At 40.4% G+C, this 20,870-nt stretch overlaps 1 protein-coding gene across 1 annotated transcript; it reads left to right on the forward strand.

The window, feature by feature from the left end:
- The first annotated feature begins 1,464 nt into the window (after positions 1-1,464).
- Positions 1,465-20,866, forward strand: SAV1 (salvador family WW domain containing protein 1). Its single transcript, XM_057408458.1, has 5 exons — positions 1,465-1,605; positions 3,539-3,985; positions 12,892-13,162; positions 14,117-14,260; positions 19,681-20,866. The coding sequence occupies exons 1-5, from the start codon at positions 1,512-1,514 to the stop codon at positions 19,880-19,882; spliced, it is 1,158 nt and encodes a 385-aa protein (XP_057264441.1). The 5' UTR covers positions 1,465-1,511; the 3' UTR covers positions 19,883-20,866.
- The last annotated feature ends 4 nt before the right edge of the window (positions 20,867-20,870 follow it).

Raw genomic sequence — 20,870 nt, forward strand, 5'->3', positions numbered from 1 at the left:
GTATAGGCTTTTTAAAGATACCAAAGTATCTATTGGTATTGTACCAGTTGAAAAGAACTGAATTTCTAGGCCTCACTCATTACAACAGGTCTTGTCAATTAAGACACTAACTACCTTGTGACCAGAAGATGTTTTAAATGTTTTCAACTCTTGCTTTATGAATCACTGTGAAAATAAAGGCACATGGATATCTCGGGTTAGGAGTTTGGGAAGGGGAGAGACAGCAAGTTAAGTTTATGTGTACTGAACTCTCACAGTAGAAGTGCCACTTGTCAATTTGGAATTATTTAAAAGGATACACTGTCACATGTTCTCTAATTACTACTTTAAATGTAAGGAAAATTGAGTTCTTTGAACCCTGATTGGAAAAAAAGGGGGGGGGGGGGTAAAGATTCTACCATGTTTTAATTTAGCCAGGTTATGTGGAAGGTAGGGCATGGAACTGTTTGGCTCTATAAAGAGAAAGCATCCTTTTGTTTACTTTCAGCAAATGCTATCACTGTCTCTCAGGTTTTCCATCATTTACCTGTTAAGTCTCCTGTTTGGTGTCAGGTGCTGTCATTTCATAACAAATGACTTCTGTGTAAATGAGAACAAGTGTGTATTATTTTTTCTATTGAGTTTTTTGTTCTGGTGTAATGTATTGTCCTTGCAACATCAGGTAAAACTGAAAGATGAACCAACTACACATTATTTATAATGAATGTATTAAATATATAAAAATATTGTATTATCCATATTTGTGTCATTTGTGTTTTATCCAATATCAGAACACCTCACTATCTTCCCATGGAAGTTTTAGGTACTTCAAACCCAGTCTGCAAAGGCACAGGCAAGGCTATCGTAACAGGACAGTCTGGGAGCTACTTTTGGAGTGAGTAGTTTATTCTGTCATGAAAGTATGAAAAGTGTAGAAAACTGAGAGGTAATGAACACACCTCGTCTTACTTTCAGGCACACTCTGCCCTCGCCTTCATATGGAAAATACCGAGTGTTTCTTGCTTTCCCGTTTAACCTTATAAATCTCACTTCCCGTCACTGGGATGGGAGGCACGGCCGCTAGTCACGGAGCTCCGACTAGGCCCGAGCTCCCCACGGTGCTCCGTCGTCCCTCCCGGCCAGGCGAGGGTCCCTCAGCCGCGGTGCCTGCAGGGCGGTGGGGTGGGTGCATCCGCCCTCCCCTGTCCCTGGCGCCGCCTCTCGGGGCGGGCGCTGAGGCGGATCTCGTCCCGCCGCCGCACCGGCTCAAGCGCCCTCCCGGCCGCGCGGGGGCGCTGTGGCGGCGCGCACCGGTTCCCCTCCCCTGCCCCGCGGCCTTCCCCGGAGGGCGGAGGCCGCTGTCCCACAAGCCCCCGCGCGCCGCCCGTTTCCCCCGTGTACGGTGTGTGTACCCCCGGCCCCAGGTGCGCAGCCATGAGGGCGCGGAGCCACCGCCGCCCTGCTTGAGGGGGCCGGGCAGAGCGGGGAGCGGCGCCGGGCATGCGGGCGGTGGTAGCGGGCCGGGAGGTGGGATGCTGTCGCGGAAGAAGACGCGGACGGAGCTCTCCAAACCGGGTGAGGTACAGGGCAAGTACGTGAAGAAGGAGACGAGCCCTCTGCTGCGCAGTGAGTGTCAGGGATGGGCTGGGGGCCGGGCTGGGCGGGCAAACCCGAGGACTTCGGCGGGGGCCGTGTCCTTTGTGTGCTTCGGAGAGTCCCAGAGGCTCTGGGGACTCCCGGGAGTTGTCCTGTTGTGAGACCCGAGGGTTGGTAGAGGGAGGTTCAAGCTGGAAAAGAAGCTGAATTTAAAAGGGAGCCCGACACATAGTGTATGTACGTGTTCATAGGTGTTCGCTGTAAACAAACTTTAGCGGTTCTCCGCAGCAGTTGCTCAGTTTCAGCAGATGGGGGTTAAGACAGTCTCCGCACAGATATCGCTGAGGTGAATGGAACAGATAATAGAACCACAGAACAGCTTAGGTTGGAAGGGACCTTAAAGCTCATCCAGTTCCGCCCCCCTGCCGTGGACAGGGGCGCCTTCCACTAGGCCAGGTTGCTCAAAGCCCCATCCAACCTGGCCTTGACCATTTCTGCCTTTCCAGAAGTTAATGGTTGTTTTCCCAATCTAGGCTGTGTGCACTGCCAAAAGGTGTGTGCTTTGAAAATGAGATAACTGTATGAGACAGTTGCATAAAATCCCTGTGGAAGCAAGTGCTCCAGTTCTTAAACCATGAATCAACTTGATGAGGTCACCGCTATGTACCTGAGATGCATTGATGTTCTTGCGGTTAACCTGATGTAAATGCCACAGTTCTGCTCAAACTATACTATACATGTTATACTATACAATACACATTGAAAGTGCATTTAGATTTCTTTCTGTTAATCTTTGAAAAACAACCTGACACTGAAACATATTATGCTAGAATTGCAAGATTACCTTGGAGATCACTACCAGCAACAACTGATTTGCTGGCAGGAGCAGGCACTCTGCTTTTCTGGAAGTCTGCTATATGAACAGCTGGTTCACTACTCAACAGGCAGAATCATTTAGTAGTCTGACTACGTTGGCTTAATCCTTAAAAAAAACAAACAAACCCAACAAACCCACATTTTTTTGCAGGCTGTGGGCTTGTGTAAGTGGTTAACACCTCTTAGACATTTATGGTAGTTGCCATTATGTAATGACCAACTATGATATGACTGCTTTGTAGTGATCGTTATAAATTTATTGATGATGCCTTCTGGGATGCACTGAATATTTACCCTGAGTTATAAGACTTTAAAATTAAAAGTATTTAATAATAGGCATAAGTTTCTTCTGAATGAAAGTTATAATTTGTATTAGCTCACCTGACAGGAAACTACTTGTTTATATCACATTTAAAGTAGTAGTAGGCAGAACAGTAATGTATGCCTCAATAGAGAAACAGTGAGATTGTATGAATGGGTGTCACTGTTGGTGTGTAAAACCTTTAGGTAAACAAGAAAACGAAATATCTTCATGATAATTTGAGAACATCATGTGTGAAGAATGACAGCATCTTACTGGCTGAATTTGGTGATTAGTGGAGCAAGTATATTCTGTTCCTGATTCTGTCATGGGTTCTGTGGGCATTTAGGCGTTAACATCTTTAGTTCTGCCGAGTTCATAAGGAAAGTGGTCCTGATGAAGTGGTGGCCAGGACACATAGATTTTCTTGACCCATTTAGTAGTGATGAATGAAGCCTGGTATAGCCACAATACAGCATGAATAGCTTTTGGGTTTTTTGATGGGGTATGGGTTGGTTTGTTTGTTTATTGTAGATGCAGTTATACTGGCAAACCTGCACTGTTTTGGCAGTAGTTTGTTGCTGGCAGAAGGTGTGATGGTTTCTGTTGCACCACTACAAAGTGCAGCATTACTATTATGCTTGCATATGCATTAGGGGTGCCTTAAAGGGGTACTAGCATTTGAGTCTCCTCATTTTCATGATGCAAATCAGTATTGTGACTAGCCAAATACTTTACATGTAAGTACAGCCAAAGTTCTTACTTCTCTTTCATTTTATATATCAGATCTGATGCCTTCATTTATCCGTCATGGTCCAACCATTCCGAGACGAACTGATATCTGTCCTCCTGACTCAACAAGTTCTGCATATGCTTCTGGTGGAGATGGAGTTGTTTCCAGAAATCAGAGTTTCCTTCGAACTCCAGTGCAGAGGCCGCCTCATGAAATAATGAGACGTGAAAGCAACAGATTATCTGCACCTTCCTATCTTGCAAGAAGTTTAGCTGATGTCCCCAGGGAATATGGCTCTTCCTCACAGTCCTTTTTAACAGAAGCTAATTCTGTTTTGGAAAATGGAGGCGCTGGTGCCCATTGTTACTATTATGACCATTTTTATGATGCCCAGAGGAGGCGTCATTTAAACGATCGTGTACATGAGGACTACAGGTATTATGAACACAACAGTGATCTCTTTCAGAGGATGTCACAGAATCATGGGAGGCACACTTCAGGTAAGTATTAATTGTTGCGTCTTTGAAAATATGTTTTTGATAAGACTTTAAGTGCGGAGCTATATCTGCACAATTGGGGTCATGTTTTTAGGACTGTTCTGTAGGACAGAGCTGCTTTTTAATTACATTTCTGGCATCCAAGTACACTGTATGTTCACATTTCTTGGACTTAAGAATTCGAGTGCACATATCCAGAAGGAAAAATATACTTAAGCCAGGATTTATTTATGAAATATATGGGCTAAGGTCAAGCAAGTTCTTATTTTAATGCCAGGCACATATGCAGCACCTCTACACAAAGTTGAATCAGTTGCTAGCTAATAAGGGATTTTATTCATTAGGGGATATCTACTGTTTTCATGACATAGAGAATAACCAACAGCTCCAAACTGTGATATTGCCATTTCATTTTACTATTACTGTATTTTAACTATCATCATGTTACTATTTAGTTTCACTGTGTTAATTTGACAGCAGTAATTATAAATAGTCAAAGGGTGGCATGACTGGTTTGCATAATTAGCAAATTAGCATATAATTAGTGCTGAAATTGACATCCTAGTCCTTGATGCTTTTTTTTTCTTTTAGATTGTAGTATTGTTTGTAAACATGCCTGTTTCCCCCCTCAATTTCACTGGAACCTGTCTTTGTTTTCTAAAGGAAGAACAGCATAAGAAAGAAGAATCCAGTAAATACTACTTTTTTGAAATATTTGATTCTATCTGTGGTGCCACTGAAGAATAATTCTTTGGTGCTGTTGTGAATCTACTGGTGGAATAAAAAATCTGGGATTACAGTGCTAGCCACAGAAAGGTGACCTTAAATGTAATAAACTTTGCGGTATTCCAGCACTCTGTATACTACAAAAACTGTTCAAGGAGTTTGAATCAAACATTTCAAACCTGTAAATAATGTGTCTTCAGTATGAAATACGTTGTTAGTTCAGCATTACTTGCAATCTGTCAACAAAATGGCAAATAGTCTCTAGCAAAATAAATCTGTCTAGAAAAATAAATCTGGGAAGAACATAAATTTTTAAGGCTACTGACCTGGTGCAATGCTTTGTGGGTTTTTTACTACAGACAATGCTTTGTGGGTTTTTTACTACAGACGCATTTCCATGAAAAGTAACAGAAGAGTAGTGCTGGTGTTACTGCTGTCAGCCAGTAAATTCTGAAATACTGAAGTTTAAGACTTGCTACTTCCATCCATGTTTATTTTGCTAAATGCTAATATATCTGATCTACCTAGATTTTGCATGAAAGCCTTCCATCTCTGTCAGTTATTGTTCAGCCAGCAGTCACTGAACATTTACCTGGTCTGGAAAACAAAAATAGTTTGTGTGCTGGGATGTTGCAGGGAGGAGAGACAGGAGGGCAGGATTTCATAAGCCAGTCCATCAATTTAACATTCAAAATTACCATAGTAGCTGTGTGAGGAAGACTTAAAAAAAATGGTGGTGCTGCTGGGCAGAACTGAAATGCTGTTAAGTGGAAATGGAGTTCTAGCTGTTAGTTTGAAAGTGGAATTTAATCTAGCAAATTTTTAAACCAAGTTGAAAGTAGGGCTTAACAGCCATGTATTTCTCAATTGTAGCAACATGGATTTCTTTCTGAACAGATTTCTGCCCTCCTCCCCTGGCCCATTTGTCAACATGCCCCCTTGGCTACCTGAAATCATGAAGGAGCTGCTGATATTTGGTCCTCTGTCATTCGCTCTCATGCTTTTACATTTAATATCTTGAACAAATTCCATACATGTTTTGTAATGCGTGGGTATTCAATCTGCATTTGTAGGGAGAGACAAAAAAAGGTGAGCCTTCTGTCTGCAGAGTGTCCCTTCTCCTCTTTTTTTTTTTTTTTTTTTTGCTTTCATCTCAGCATGAATATGAACTCTTCCTCTTTCGGTTTCACTGCAGTAAGAACATTGACCCAATGCCCTTAATTTCTGTACATCTTTTCCAGAACTGTAAAGTAATTATGTGGCCAAAAATAAGTAAACCTTCGATTTTCTTACTTCTTTCATCTCACTATTAAGCTTCTTTTTGTTTGAACCATCCATTGCCTTCAAACCTTCAGTGTTTTCCTTGAGATACACTATTTTTTCTGTAATTTCTAGTTCCCTTTTTTCCTGCATTTTCAAAATACTGAGGCAGGCCTTTTACTTTTGTTGTCTTTGTCTAGATTACTTGCCTTACCATCTCCATTGTTGTTTTTAAACATTTCACTTAATCAAAATTCTTCTTCAAGAGATGTCAGAATTGCCCAACACCCACAGTTTCAATGTGAATTCTGTTAATTAGCTGGAATGTATAAATGCTGCCTCCTGCCCTTTTCCTCCTCTCCCACCCTCCATCAGAAGGTGCCCTCAGTCAGTCCTGTTATGGTTTGGGTTGATTGCTGCACAAATATTCCCTGATGAGCACAAGGTGTACTTGCTGTCAGTGAGTAATACTTCATTTAGTGCTGGTTACAGGTGGGATGACATTTTAGAAGCAGTGATCTGGAAGTGAAGGGGTGCATGCGAATTTCAGCTTTCATTCAAAATAAAGATTCCATTCTTTATAATTTGGAGAGAAGTTAAAACTATGATTTCATTGTGAGCTTCATACTTAAAGTATTCAGCGAAGTATTTAAGAAAGTCCCGTGATTTTTCAGCAGTTGATGTTGACAGCATTGATACGTTCTTTCACCTTGAAGTCATGCTTTCTGTCTCAGTATGGTTCAATTCTGCCGTGTCCTCCTTCTCTTGTTTTCATTAGATTTGGTTTTAATTAGCAATCTAGGTGGTTTTCAAAAAAAAAAAAGACATAATTTGACTTATTTCCTGATTTTGTACGTTTTGCTACCTCTGTGGCATTTCTTGATTTTTATTTTTTTTATCGTGTCCATTTCAAACTTAATTTTAAGAGACTTTACCTATCTTTCCTCGACATCTCTTTCCTCTCTTCTAGGTTAAAAGTTTGGGGAGGTCTGTGGTTGAAGTTATATCTACAGTATAGATTGGAACTAACTTGTAACCAAGACCTCAGTTATTTGTACCTGTTTGAGCGGTAAGCTAAAAAATTCTTACGTGTATATGAAAATTGCTGAGATTAAAATCACAGTGTAAAGGGAGTTTCTGATGATGCATAGTAAGCAGTTGACTGTGGTGTCAGAAGAGAAAAACAACTAATCCTGTGAGCAGAGAATCTAGTGTGCTTTAATGAAAGTAGGGTCATCTCGTGTTAAAATGTGCCCCTTAAAAATTGCAAAATGGTATTCGTGCTTAATATAAGAGCAAAAGAAAGAAATACACATTATTAAATGAAACCTATTTAGAGGTAAAGTTGCAGCGCTTTTCTTTTTAGGTGTGTACACTTAACTAATTTTTAAACAAATGGCAGTTCCTGCCCTTTTCTTCTTATGTGCTGATTTTGCTGTAATTTCTTTGTAGCATACTTTTCGAAGCTTTCAAAGTACTTCCTGTCATTTCCTATTTTGTGAATATATACGTACTTGGAATGCCCCATTCCCTCTGCAAATGAGATACTTCTGCTCAGGAAGTACCTTCAGATGCTTTGGAATGAGTTAGAAAGGCCTAGAAGCCACAGACCTTTCTAAACAAGAGTTATTGGAACTTCTGTTGCTTTTTTTCGTATTACTTACTCCCTTAGAATTAAGCAGTTTGTTCATGTTCTCTTCCTGTTCTTCATCCTGGTTTGTTGAGGGGAAGGGAGAGGATTTTGGCATTCTGAAAAAGGGCTGTTGAGACAATTGACATAATGAAAAATGAATTTGAAGGCATTTTGTTTGGCTAAATCTGTTCTTCAACACTTTGAAATTTCGTTGAAGCTAGTTGTGGGGAGTTCATAGTGTGAAACTTCTGTGCCTACATCAGCATGATATCTGATAAACAAAGGGAGACTTTCTACTCTCTTTGAGGTTTTTTTCCACTTTTCCCTGCTGTGGTGATGCGCTTTTTCTCCTGTGCTTCCTGCCAGGCAGCCTGAAGAACTGCCTTTTGCTGACCTAGAAGCCTTTCCTCCTAGGAACTTTGACTTCTTTCCAGGCAGTTTCTTTACAACGAAACCCCTTCACTGGGCTGTGAAAGCGTTAACACATATCCCTTACTGATTTTTGTTCCCTACTAATGGAACAAACCGAACAGAATTTCGTTGATTGAAGAAGATACTACATATTTGTCACATTGGTGACGTCACTAGGTTAAGATAAATTTTTAAAGAGAAGACTATTAAATGAAGGACCTCTGCACCAATACAGTGCACTGGAATTTGCATTGTATTGCTCAAAGTTAAAGTTTAGATTCTGGTATTAGGACACCCTATTGTTGAAGAAGTTGAAAATAAGACTGAATTTAGGGCCTGGCCTTACTTAAAACTGTGAGTGTTTTTAATTTTACAAATAGCAGCAATAAGTGGTTGATGTCCCTTTGCACTTGTTTTTTTCGAAGCGTCAAGAGCATACACAGCAATACTTCTAAGCAAGCAGACTGCATTGAAGAGGATTTTACTATTCTGTGATTCTGTTGCTTTGGGACAGCATATAATGCCTCTCAGCCTGGTTGACAAATTATTTCAAGACCTTAAACTGAAGTTACTGTATTTTACAAGAGAAGGAAAAAGCAAAGCCACAAATGGTGTTCAGTATTGATGTTACTTAAAAGGAGCAGCTGAACCAAAATATACCCAAAACATGTACCATTGTGAAACATAATTAACAAATGAGGCTAGGCAAGGTCTAAAAAGGCAACCTGAAAAGATTTACAATTGCAAAAATTAAAATTCATAGTGGACCATTCTTGAGATGTGATAGTGCCACTCAGGGAAATTTATAAATAACTGTGCATATCCTTGAGCAGAGGAAAGGAGGCTTTTAACATTTAGAAAAAGCAGGTAAGTTAAACAAGTCTGTTCCCTGGGAAAGCGGGGAGAATGTGAATTTCTGTCTTGACATAGGTAAAACAGCATGTGAACAAGAAAACCCCGAGTAGTCACAGTGAACCGGTTTGACTAGTCTGCTTTTTTTGTTTATACTCCAGTAACAGGAAAATCACAGGGATTACACTAGGTATTTTGATAAAAATAGTTCATGTTTTAAGTTTGTTTTCTGTAGATAGTTTGCATTGTATTATGTAAATCTCATACCAACCCATGATGCAGGGAATATCCTTGGTGCACACAGTAATACCCTGTGTGAAGCTTTGGGCTACTATGAAAATGCTTTAGGGCAAAGACCTTACCTCAGATTTAAACACGCAAGAGTGTTGTGCTTTGGCAATATGATACACAACGTATAGTGCTCACAGGAGATGGTTTCAGGCTGTCTTGTAACTTTCTTTTTTGATTTATGCTTTGGAAAAGATCACATAGGAATGTGCTCTTCCAAGTGTTGTTCAGTCTTACTCATACTTAGAGGTGTATATATATGAAGGCCAATTTTCATTTTCTCTTAGCGTTCAGAATCATAGCAGGAGCTATTTCTCTTGCATGTGTATCCACTCTTCCTTGAAGGAAACATGTGCTGAGTTTTATATGGAAAACCAACATACAATTTCTTTTGATCTCTAGTAACTCCAGGTATATAAACAAATGGCTTAATTGTCCTAATTGCTGATTTTAATGCCATAGTGGGTTGATGGTTGTGAGATGTTGTATTACCTGAGGTCTCCAAACTTCCAGCACACAGTATTTCAGCATGCGTTGTGATTTTAAGGGGAAAAATGCCCATTAAGACTATATATGATAATTAGAGCCTGAAATATTGCAACCATCAGTTCATAAATCTGGCCTTTGATTTCATAATTAGAGCTTGGTAGTTGTAGAGCCTGGAACACTGTTCAAAATGGGTAAGTGATACAGCTGCATAAATTAAGAGTATGGCTCTCCTTCATAGGTGAAGTCAAAATAGCAAAAGAAATGTGTGATGTGTCTGTGGTTCAGTGTTATTTTTGTTCCTTGCATTTTAAAAATAAGCTAGCATTGTAGCTATGTAGCATAAAGCTAGAATTAAATGATTGTGCAAAGACAGAACTGCCAGTGTTGCCCTTCCGTTGGGTACAGAATTACTTTTTAGCCTACTTTCTAGGTGATTTCTTTATCTAACCTAGATTTTGGCTTTCTTCACTATCTGAGTCCGTCTTCCAATCTTATCAGGCTTTTTGTATGAAGAGGTATAGGCATCGAGTCAAGAACTTGTGTGGAGGATAGCTTGTGCAACTTCTAATAACAATGTCCAAATGTTGGAAAGCATTAACGTGTACCCCAAGGAATGAATATATATGTATTTGCTGCTGGAATCGTGCTAGAATTTAAGTAGGAGGAACTGTAATGAAAATACAGATATGTGCTGGTTTTAACAGTAAACAGAAAAATACATTTATAGCTCTGTGAAAGTTCTTTCCCCAGTCAAGTTTGTGTGTTCAGGTCTTCTGGAGTGGTGATTTAATAGTCAGTTTATACACACGCAAAACCACAACACAGCGGTCCAGTTAACTGGAGAAAATAATTTGTTTAGCCAAAGGTCAGAAAGCCTCCAGGATATATTTTCTCATTGGAAGTAAAGGTCTAGGTTGCTTAATCATAGTATGAGATGGGAGCTGTCACAGGAATACAGCCATCACCTTTCCTTTATAGAGATAAAAAATAGGTAAGTACTATTACAAGAGGAAATGCTTCAAGACCAAATAGTTCAGAACATGAAAAGGCTAGAAAAAGATCTGTAGGTGAGCACCAGTGTTTTAAAGATTGAGGAGGAAGTTTGTGAGATTTGTTTGTTTATTATTCGGTTGCTTTGGAGCCTTCCCATTACTTTATTGTTGATGACTGCTGACTTGTATCAGAATGACAGCCCATTCAGTTTTCAGTTTTTCATTTCATTTGTAAATTAAGGTTTTAAAATAGTTGACATCCCTTGGCTAGCATGCTCTAGCGTGTATGTGTTGTTGAGAAGGACCATTGCTTTTGTCTGCCAGCAAAAGCATGAAATTGCCTGAGAAATATAACAACTGCTGCATTTTCAGTATTACTGTTGTCTCTTTGAGTTAACGACCACACTTGGAACTATTTTTAATAGTACTTCAGATGAGATGGACTTTGCCTTTCCCTTCCACTCTCAAAAATGTGATCACACAAAAAGGCTGTTTCTGAAAATCAGAAGGGAAAGGGTGTGTTCCCCAGGCAGTAAGTGTGGTGCTTGTGATGGAGTCACTTTCTGACTTACTAGAAAATAGAAAAAGTGGCTTCTGTACGCCTTGATCTGGTGATGGGAAATAGTAACACACGAACTGATGACTACTGTGGTTGAATAGATCGATTTGATTGTGGGATTAAAAGATAATTGGTATTTCTTTAAAGCCAGGGACTGTTTAACTGTAGAACTGGGGGTAACTGAAGGTAACTACTTAAACAAATTTTAAAGAGAGAGTTGAATTTGAGCCAGCACTTCCAGTAGGTAGTAGGCTTCCCAGGAATGGAAAGAGACCTGCGGAGTTCTTGATTATATCACTTGGGTTTTGTGGTTGGTTTTGTTGGTTGGTTTGATGTTTGCTGTTGGTTTGTGTTTTGTTTGTTTGTTTGGATTTGGGTTTTTTAGTCTTCTGTAATTATTATTATGGTTTTTATTTCAACTGGCTAAGTATCCATAGCGTACAGAAGGAAGGAAAAGATGGAATTGAGTTTCTTTAATACATCTTTCAGCATCCAGGATGCTAATTTTTAAAATATAAAACCTGTGTGTATGTTACAGCAAATCACATATTTTAAAATGCTGGTGAACAGTATCTTAACTTATTTAGTGATAAATCCTGAACGTGCTGTGTTTCTGGGACAGAAGTGGGAACTTCATCAGCTACTGATCCCTGTCAGCTCTCGAACCACCAATACACATAACCTAGGCTTTAGTTCTCTTGCTGGAGGAGCCCTTCCAGTGCAGCCCACAGCACCAGGAAAAGCTGGAAATTACTTCTTTTCACATTCCTCTTCAGCATTCTGAACCATAAGGGCTCACTTTGAAAGAAGAGCAAGATGTAGAGAAGCAGCTATACAGCCCACTAGACAACAAAACTTCCTTGCAAGATCTGTGGGAATGAAGGAGGAAAGGGGGGGAAGGGCAGGAGGGGAAGAGATGGGAGATTTTGTGACTTGCTCTGAAAAGGTCTGTGGATCTTTTCTGGTCAGCATTTGAGCAGCGTTATATCCCACCCAGTGTGCAGTGAAGGGCTTGTGCGGGATCCTCCATGGATCCAGCTCTTCTGTTTTCTCTTGTTACTGCTGACACTTTTTATCCATGATTGCATGCACTTTAGTAGTAACATTCAGTGCAGGATAGTGCTAACTTACATCTCTTTCCTTTATTAGTTTACCTGGTCCTTTTACTTGACTGGTTAGTCTGAAGAGCTTTGTTGGTATTCAGTGAATTTTCTATCTAGTTGTAAATACCTGGCTAACTAGAAAAAGAAATAGCTGTGGAGTTTTTGTAGATAAATAGTTTTGATGAAGCTGTGATAATATTAACAGAAACAGTTATTTATGTAAAGCTTTAACATTTGTAATCTTATTATCAGCTCTCTGCTCAGCAAATTGAGACAGCAATAACAGCTTCATCCCCGTTATGTATACTAATGTATGTCTCTAATTGAAAACAGCAAGTATGCTTTAACTGTCTCTGAATGAACCTGTCTAGTGAATCTGGAGCTGGAGGAGAGCAAAACAAGTGAGACTTAAAAGGGAAGAGCTATTTTGACTCAATTGCCCTTTTTTACTAACATACAAGTGCATGCGCCCTAAAGGCCATGATATTGTTCAGTATTCATAGAGTGCCTGGAGGGGGGAAGTTGACTTCGCACGTAATAGTGGGATTTGGTATTAGCAGTTCAGCTAAACATTGCTTTCCCTTTTTTCTTTTTAGGCATTGGTAGAGTTGCTGCTACATCTCTAGGAAACTTAACAAATCGTAATTCTGAAGACTTACCTCTTCCTCCTGGCTGGTCAGTGGACTGGACTATTAGAGGAAGGAAATACTATATAGATCATAACACTAATACAACCCACTGGAGCCACCCACTCGAGCGTGAGGGACTGCCTCCAGGATGGGAGAGGGTCGAGTCAGCAGAATTTGGAGTGTATTATGTAGATCACATCAATAAAAGAGCTCAATATAAACACCCTTGTGCTCCCAGGTAAGGCATCTGCCTTCTCTTCTGTGACTGTTGTTTTTTTCTTAAGCCACTTAAGAAAGTGGAACTGTTTTTGTCTTGTATAATGCGCCAAAAACTTATTTTTAGAAGTAAGTTTTACTGGCTCTTGAGTAAGATTTTTAAAAGTAGTTGTAATTGTTAGGTTTCTGTCTCAGGTGTTACTGTCTTAAGTTTAGAAACAGGATATTGTTCTTAACTCACTAAAACAGAGCAGCTATTCTCTTCAACTGTCAGTAAAACAACAAAGTTGCTGAGAACAAAATTCAGTTGTATACTGAAAAGAAACTCGATCTGATGTTCCGGGAGACTGAACAAATAGCACATACCATCTGAAACATGAATTAAGTCTTGTCTAGAAAAAAAATTAGTGTTTTAGCTGCTTGGAATTTCAAGGTAAAATGATGTTAGTATGCACCAAATCTAACAGTTAATTTCTGCTACTTAATCTACTTTGCTGCTACCCAGGAAAAGAAAGATTTTTAACTTGTGGCACAAAAGATAAACATGTGAAAATATTCTTTGTTACAAATGGAATAACTCTTACCGGCTGCTGCCTGAATACATTCGTTCTAATGTATTAAATGGTGGATTTCTTGGCTGAATCAGTACTTGCCTTTTTAATGTAAAACTTGCCTTTAAAAACATTCTGCTTTAGTATCCACGTAGCGGGCAGTAGGTGAATAGGCCCAAGGTGAGTTTTACAGTGTGCTAACAGATAGCAGCAACACATACAGTCGTGATTGGCGTGAAGTACAAAAATAGCGGCAGAAAGTTGCTCTCACTATATGAGGAGTGTTCATTGCTGAGGCAACACTCCATTTGTGATTGCATCATTGGCCTTTGCATGTATCAGTCTGTGTACTGATGTTAATGAGTTAATATTGGTACGTTTAAGTTACTGCTTCAAGGTTATGGACTTTGTCTTCCTTTGTGCAGTGTTCCCCGTTACGACCAGCCTCCCCCAGTGACTTACCAACCACAGCAAGTGGAGAGAAGCCAGCCCCTCCTTGTCCCTGCAAATCCTTACCACACTGCAGAGATTCCGGACTGGCTGCAGGTCTATGCCAGGGCTCCTGTAAAGTGAGCTTTGTTTTTTTTCCCTTTTCATTTCACACTCTGCATGCATTGCTTAGAAGGAAGATTAATTTTGATGACTGACTCTAGCTGGTATCTATTTCTTAACTGCACAGGTACTATTGATGACAGCACATGAGTAAGTTGTACCAAACATTCATCATATTAGTTTGCTTTGGTTTAGGCATTACTTAAAATTATCACAGTACTTCTGGCAGTTTGCGTGATTTGCAGAATGTATGTTAGAGAGCCGAGGATGTGATTTACTTTCAGTGTATTTGTGAGAATGGCACCATGTGCTTATAAACTATGTGAAATATTTTTAGAGCGTTAATTTCTTAATCTATATCTTACCCCTTTTTAAAAAAGACAAACATATTTTCCTTCGCAATTGAGAATTTTGAATTCAGACTGAAATCCCTTGAATTAAGAACTAAGTGTTCCTCCAAGAAAGAATTTGAATCAGCATAATGAAACAAATTAAATTTTCTAATGGGTGCAATTCTGCAGAAGAGTAACACTAAATAGAAAAGCAATAAAAAATAATTAATTATGGAATCATGTACATTTTTCATAAGAGGAATGTAAAGAAACTGAGTTATACAGCAATGAGTAGGTGAGTCTGCAGTTGCAAATTTAGACTGTGTGTGATGTTCAGTGACTTCCACTAAAGAATCCTCTTTTCTTAGCTGCTTCTATTAACTATAATTTGAATGGGTTTTATTACTTCTTCTGGCTCCTGGGCTTGCCAGTAGCCCGTAAAGATTTAAACTGGCCTAAAATCCACCAGTACACTCTAGGCACCAGGGATATACATGTCCCTGTAACCTATGGGAGAACTTGTTTCCTAGAAATCCTTCTAGGTTTTGGCTGGAGGTGCATTTCTTTATTTAGGTCTTTGGCACGTCCAGGCAGCGTAGTTTTAAATATTTCAGCCTGTATTGTATGGACTCTTGTTGGTACTTTTCTTGAAACTTGAGAAGCAAATTTAAGACACTTTAAACATTTTAACGTTATCAGGAATGTCTTAAGTTTGTTTCAGCCTACTAGATATATTAAAAAAGCCCCCAAAACCACAACCTAAAACATTTAATTCATTCAAGCTGTTTAAATAGAATTTACATTGTTCAGAGTAATCAAAAATCATATATTTTCTAGTACCCTTTTAGCCTTCCATTACCGTAGTGCTGGTGGTAATAGGAATATTATTGTAATTCTTGAGCGCTTCTGTGAGGAAGTAAATTCTGATTTATGCTAATACTCTGTTAGAAAAGTGAAGAGGAGTGGTAGCAGCTGGCTTAGTGTCACCTCACCTTGAGGGCTCTTGAGGAACAATTGATAAGTTGTTTTCACTGTTATTAAAATCAGGATCTGTACATGTATTTTCAGTGTAATTTTAATAATGAACCTCTTCTCTGTTGCCAAAGCAACTGACTTAAACCTTAAGAGAACATCCAGTAATACTTGTAAGTTCTCCAGCAGTATTGTCCAAAAGCTGAATATGAGAACAGTATGAACATCCTCCCGTGTTCTGGTGCAGAAATGGAAGTAAGCAGCCAAACACTTTCATAGCAGCAGTAGAGGAATACCTTTTGTAATCTGCTATTTGAAATTTACTTTAAAAATCTCTTGATTATCAGTGCAGTTTTGCACTGAAATCATTGTGGTATGTTTTGTTATTATTTGTTACATAACACCTGACTCTAGCTTGATTTAGTCAACCAAAGGCCAGTTTTTGCTGAGTGAAGTAGCTAATCACAGTAAAACCAGGTAATGTTAGCTTTTGTTTCAGTAAGTTTCTCTAAAGGATAAGGATTCTGGCTGCTGGGAAAACCTAATGGAGAGTTTAGTAGGTTTTAGCCATAACACATCCGATTTTAATAAAAAATGGTCAAACAAGATAAAGAATATGATAACTTGGCTCATTAGATGATGAAGAGGCTTTGATGTCTAGTTGAGGTAACAATTTCCTATATCAAGGTATTTTTGATAACTTGAAGCATCCTTTTTCCCTCTCTCCTGGCATCTAGTTTTGAGAGCAGAAGTGCAGTTACCAGAATTTGAATGCAGTGGAATTAAGATTCCTGCCTAGCAGTTAATCCTTTGCTTGACTCTGGAACTGAGTGTTTCTCCAACCTTCCAAGTTAGGCAGCCCAGTATTGTAGGTGTTCCCACAGTATGTTAGACTGCGTGCATGGGACTGTCAGGGTGAAGAGACCAAAAATGCCTTTCTTCTATGAGCGTTCATGGTTTGCATTCTTCCCCCATCTCTTCTGAACCAACTAACCCTGTCCAACCTGGCCTTGGAACACTGCCAGGGATCGGGCATCCACAGCTTCTCTGGGCACCCTGTGCCAGCACCTCACCGCCCTCACAGGGAAGATTTTGTTCCTCATATCTAATCCAAATCTACCCTTTTTCAGTTCAAAGCCTGCTACATACTGCAGGATCTGAACACAGGACTTTCTTCCTCTATCTCTAACCAATTGGCTGTAAAAATTCAGGGCAGGTCAGTGTCTCTTGTGTTAAAAGTGTCCTATTTTATATTAAATACTTGCTATCTACTGGGAAAAGCACTGGAGACTGGGTATTCTGGCTGTGTGTTCTGTCTAGTAAGCTCCTGCTTTCTAACCCAGGAGGGAAGGCTCTGCACTCTGCAGGAATTATGGACTAACATGTTTTCTCCCCTCAATTCCTGGCTCTGTGACTAGATGTCCTTCCAAAAAATGTGAGTCTAGGTCAGGTACTGGTACTCTGTGCCATGTTCCTCTATGCATCTCTGTGGTTAGTGTTCCTAGACCTTCAGTCTTTTGGATTGGAATGAGCCCGTTCCAACTGGGGCTCTGCTGATGGCTTCATCTTTAAGTAGACTTCTTGTCCTGTTCCTTGGCAGGCAAAACAAAGCTCTAACACTGGAAAATAATCCTGGTGTGCTGCTTTTCTTGAGAAACTGTCAGCAGTGAGAGCTTCGAAGAGCTAAAAACCACCAAGGTTTTATTATCATCTGTGATGCAGACCCCAGAAAACCTGCAAACACGTTATTGCATGTCATGGAGTTTTGGTTTCCTTTCTGCATGTGTTGCTACCTTAACAAGCAACACTCCTTCCACTAAGAATCAGCCTTGCTGCAGCATGTATTTTAATATATGCCATTGGCCCAGAACATTTGAAAGGATCCATCAGCACAGGGCAAACCTGGGGAAATCCTGCTCTCAGTTCAACTGAGTTCATGATGTGGGAAAGGAGCAGAGAGGGAAAGATGGTGTTCATGTAAACTCATTCACCAAGTGCATACAAAGATAGCTGTACTTGGCAAACCTCCAAAGCAGCAGCATGCAGTCCACCTCTCTCTGGAGTTTGGTCCCCATATTGAAAAACCAGCTGTAAGCTGGGCGGTTTTTCTCACTTTAGGGAAGAGTGATTTTAGCAGTGCAGCCCTCTCAAGACTTGGGATGACTTTAATATAGAAGCTGTTATTTAGGAAGGTTATAGAAGTTGTGCTTATTTAAGTTCTTAAAATTTCTCAGAAGCATCTTTGGTAGTCACCTGCATGTCTTGGTGCTTCTGATGCATGCAGCCTTCCAAGTATGTCCTTGCAATATGTAATGCAGTTTATTTGCTTAATTCTACTGATATTTTGGCTTTAGCCTCCACTCAAGTGAATATATCTTCTCATTATGGTGGAAGTGGGAAGAAATACAACAGTAAGAGGTTGACTTTAACAGCTGAGCTTGTTTCCATCTCAGCCAGATATTCCTAAGGGAGGACTTCAGGGTGGCACTGATGTTTTAAAGTCCAGGGAACATCGTCAGGTTCACAGTAGCTCATGTTTTCCAGCATGGGGAGTAAGAACATGCAGGATTTATAGCTGCTAGGCCTTGCATTGCTTCCTTGACACCTGCCCGTGGGGACAGATCACTGCACATAGCTGAGAGCTGTTAGGATATCCCTCACTGGTGTGAGTACTTGCAGCAGTTAATTATGGCCTAATTGGTTCTGTCACCACTCAGTAGTCGCTGATGCTGTCTAACATTGCCCCTTTTTGGGGTCTTATGGCATTCATGACCTGCAGTTTAAGCCACCATGACTTAGATTATTGCTGCTAATTAACCAAGATGGGGACAGAGTCCAAGAGCACTTGTTAAGGCTGGAACAAGAACACTTCGGGAACAGCAGCGGGTGGCAAGACTTCAGTATTCTGCTTGTGGTGAGGCACTGTCTGGCGAGCATTGGGGTGAGCTGTGGAAATAATTTTCTGTGTTACTCTTAAAAGATGTTTTATTGCTAAATCTTTGAGGCTTGTCATGAATGGAATAGCTGGTTTCATTGCTTCCAAAAGGTATTTTCTGCATTGGTTTATCATAGTGAGTTAATAGGATCTTTATTTCTGGAGTTTCTCTTGTTGTATTATAGTGATTCTGCAGTTAGAATCATAGAATAGTTAGGGTTGGAAAGGACCTTAAGATCATTCAGTTCCAACCCCCCTGCCATGGGCAGGGACACCTCACACTAAACCATATCACCTAAGGCTCTGTCCAATCTGGCCTTGAATGCCACCAGGGATGGAGCATTCACAGCTTCCCTGGGCAACCCATTCCAGTGCTTCACCACCCTTAAAGAATTTCCTCCTTATATCCAATCTAAACTTCCCCTGTTTAAGTTTTAACCCATTACCCGTTGTCCTGTCACTACAGTCCCTAATGAAGAGTCTCTCCCTAGCATCCCTGTAGGCCCCCTTCAGATACTGGAAGGCTGCTATGAGGTCTCCACGCAGCCTTCTCTTCTCCACGCTGAACAGCCCCAACTTCCTCAGCCTGTCTTCATACGGGAGGTGCTCCAGTCCCCTGATCATCCTCGTGGCCCTCCTCTGGACTTGTTCCAACAGTTCCATGTCCTTTTTATGTTGAGGACACCAGAACTGCACACAATACTCCAAGTGAGGTCTCACAAGAGCAGAGTAGAGGGGCAGGATCACCTCCTTCAACCTGCTGGTCACGCTCCTTTTGATGCAGCCCAGGATACGGTTGGCTTTCTGGGCTGCAAGCGCACACTGAAGCCGGCTCATGTTCATTTTCTCATCAACCAACACCCCCAAGTCCTTCTCCACAGGGCTGCTCTGAACCTCTTCTCTGCCCAACCTGTAGCTGTGCCTGGGATTGTTCTGACCAAGTGTAGGACCTTGCACTTGGCATGGTTAAACTTTGTAAGTTCAGCTGTAAGTGATGTTTTCTGATTCGCTTTGAGCCATGACTCCCTGTCTTCTGGGGTTAATTACTTTATTTCCTCACATAAAGCATGCTGACCTAGATTGTGATCGGTGGCTGTTACAACCATGAGGCCAGTTCTAAAGAAAATGCCCGGAACACTGCGTGGTCACTTGCAGAGGTTTGCAGATAGTCTCTCCTTTCTTTTTTTTATCAAAACAGATACGACCACATTCTGAAGTGGGAGCTCTTCCAGCTGGCAGACCTGGACACGTACCAAGGAATGCTGAAGCTGCTGTTCATGAAAGAACTGGAACGTATTGTGAAGCTGTATGAAGCGTACAGGCAGGCGCTCCTCACCGAGCTGGAGCACCGCAAGCAGAGGCAGCAGTGGTATGCTCAGCAGCACAGCAAGAATTTTTAAGCGACTCTTTTTTAAAACAGACTTTTATGAGGACACAAAGAGCTTTAAAAGGTTTTCACACTTAAAACTATGAAAAAAGTGCTTTTGTTGAAGAGGCAGCTTATTTTTGTTGATGTTGTTGCACCTTTGTTATTATCCTCTTGAATAATTTTCTACATGTATTATCTATTGTTTATAAAAATGACAAATGTTTGTTAATCTTTTTCCATACAAGAAGTAGTTTATTATTCTGAAAACCTGCACGGGGTTTAATCAGACACTTGATTCTGGTATCTTTTTCTAGCAGCCGGCTGCATTATTTAGAAGCTGACTGTCTACTTTTAAAGAGCAATAGATGCAACTACATGAAATGTCCTGGGTTCAAAACGTTGTTAAAATCCCATTGACTGTTTCTGGGTATTTCCCTTGGGATGTCGTATCCCTCTCTCTTGAGAGCTCTGCTCTTTGTTTACAGCTTTAACAGACAGAACGCAGACCCTGTTCCCTTTCGGTAAGGCCCAGTGCTGTAACCAGGCAAAACATAGCATGAAAGCAAAGTCCAAGTTGCCTTATTTTTTACTTCAAGCGCATTACTGCTTTGGATTTACTACTAGATTTCACAGAAATTAGAGGTGGAATTCTTTCCTGAAGATCAAGGTCTCTAAGCAAACTGTTTCCTGTTTTTTAAATCCAAGCTGAACTGTGTTTTGTGAAATGTGACCCAGTCACATGGGAAGGTAACGGCACTGTCTGACCAGCTGTGCTACACCATGACACAAAATCACTTTTAAACGAGCTTTAGTCTTGTAGTAACACTTCCTTACTGGGGGAAAATTTTTAATTGTACAGTCAGCCTCTCCAGTATTTTTATTTGGTTCATTGATTGTCCTGAAATGTTATTTATGGATTCTTTTTAGTGCAATAAACATAGTTGCAGACAAAAAAATCCCCCCAACATTTCTTGTAAATCCTGTTAACTCAATAAAAATTGTTTTGTTCAGTGAATGGA

Source organism: Pezoporus wallicus, unplaced genomic scaffold (assembly GCF_028554395.1).
Source record: "Pezoporus wallicus isolate ANWC-B61680 ecotype Strahan unplaced genomic scaffold, APGP_CSIRO_Pwel_v1 contig_13350, whole genome shotgun sequence".
Lineage (NCBI taxonomy): Eukaryota > Metazoa > Chordata > Aves > Psittaciformes > Psittacidae > Pezoporus > Pezoporus wallicus.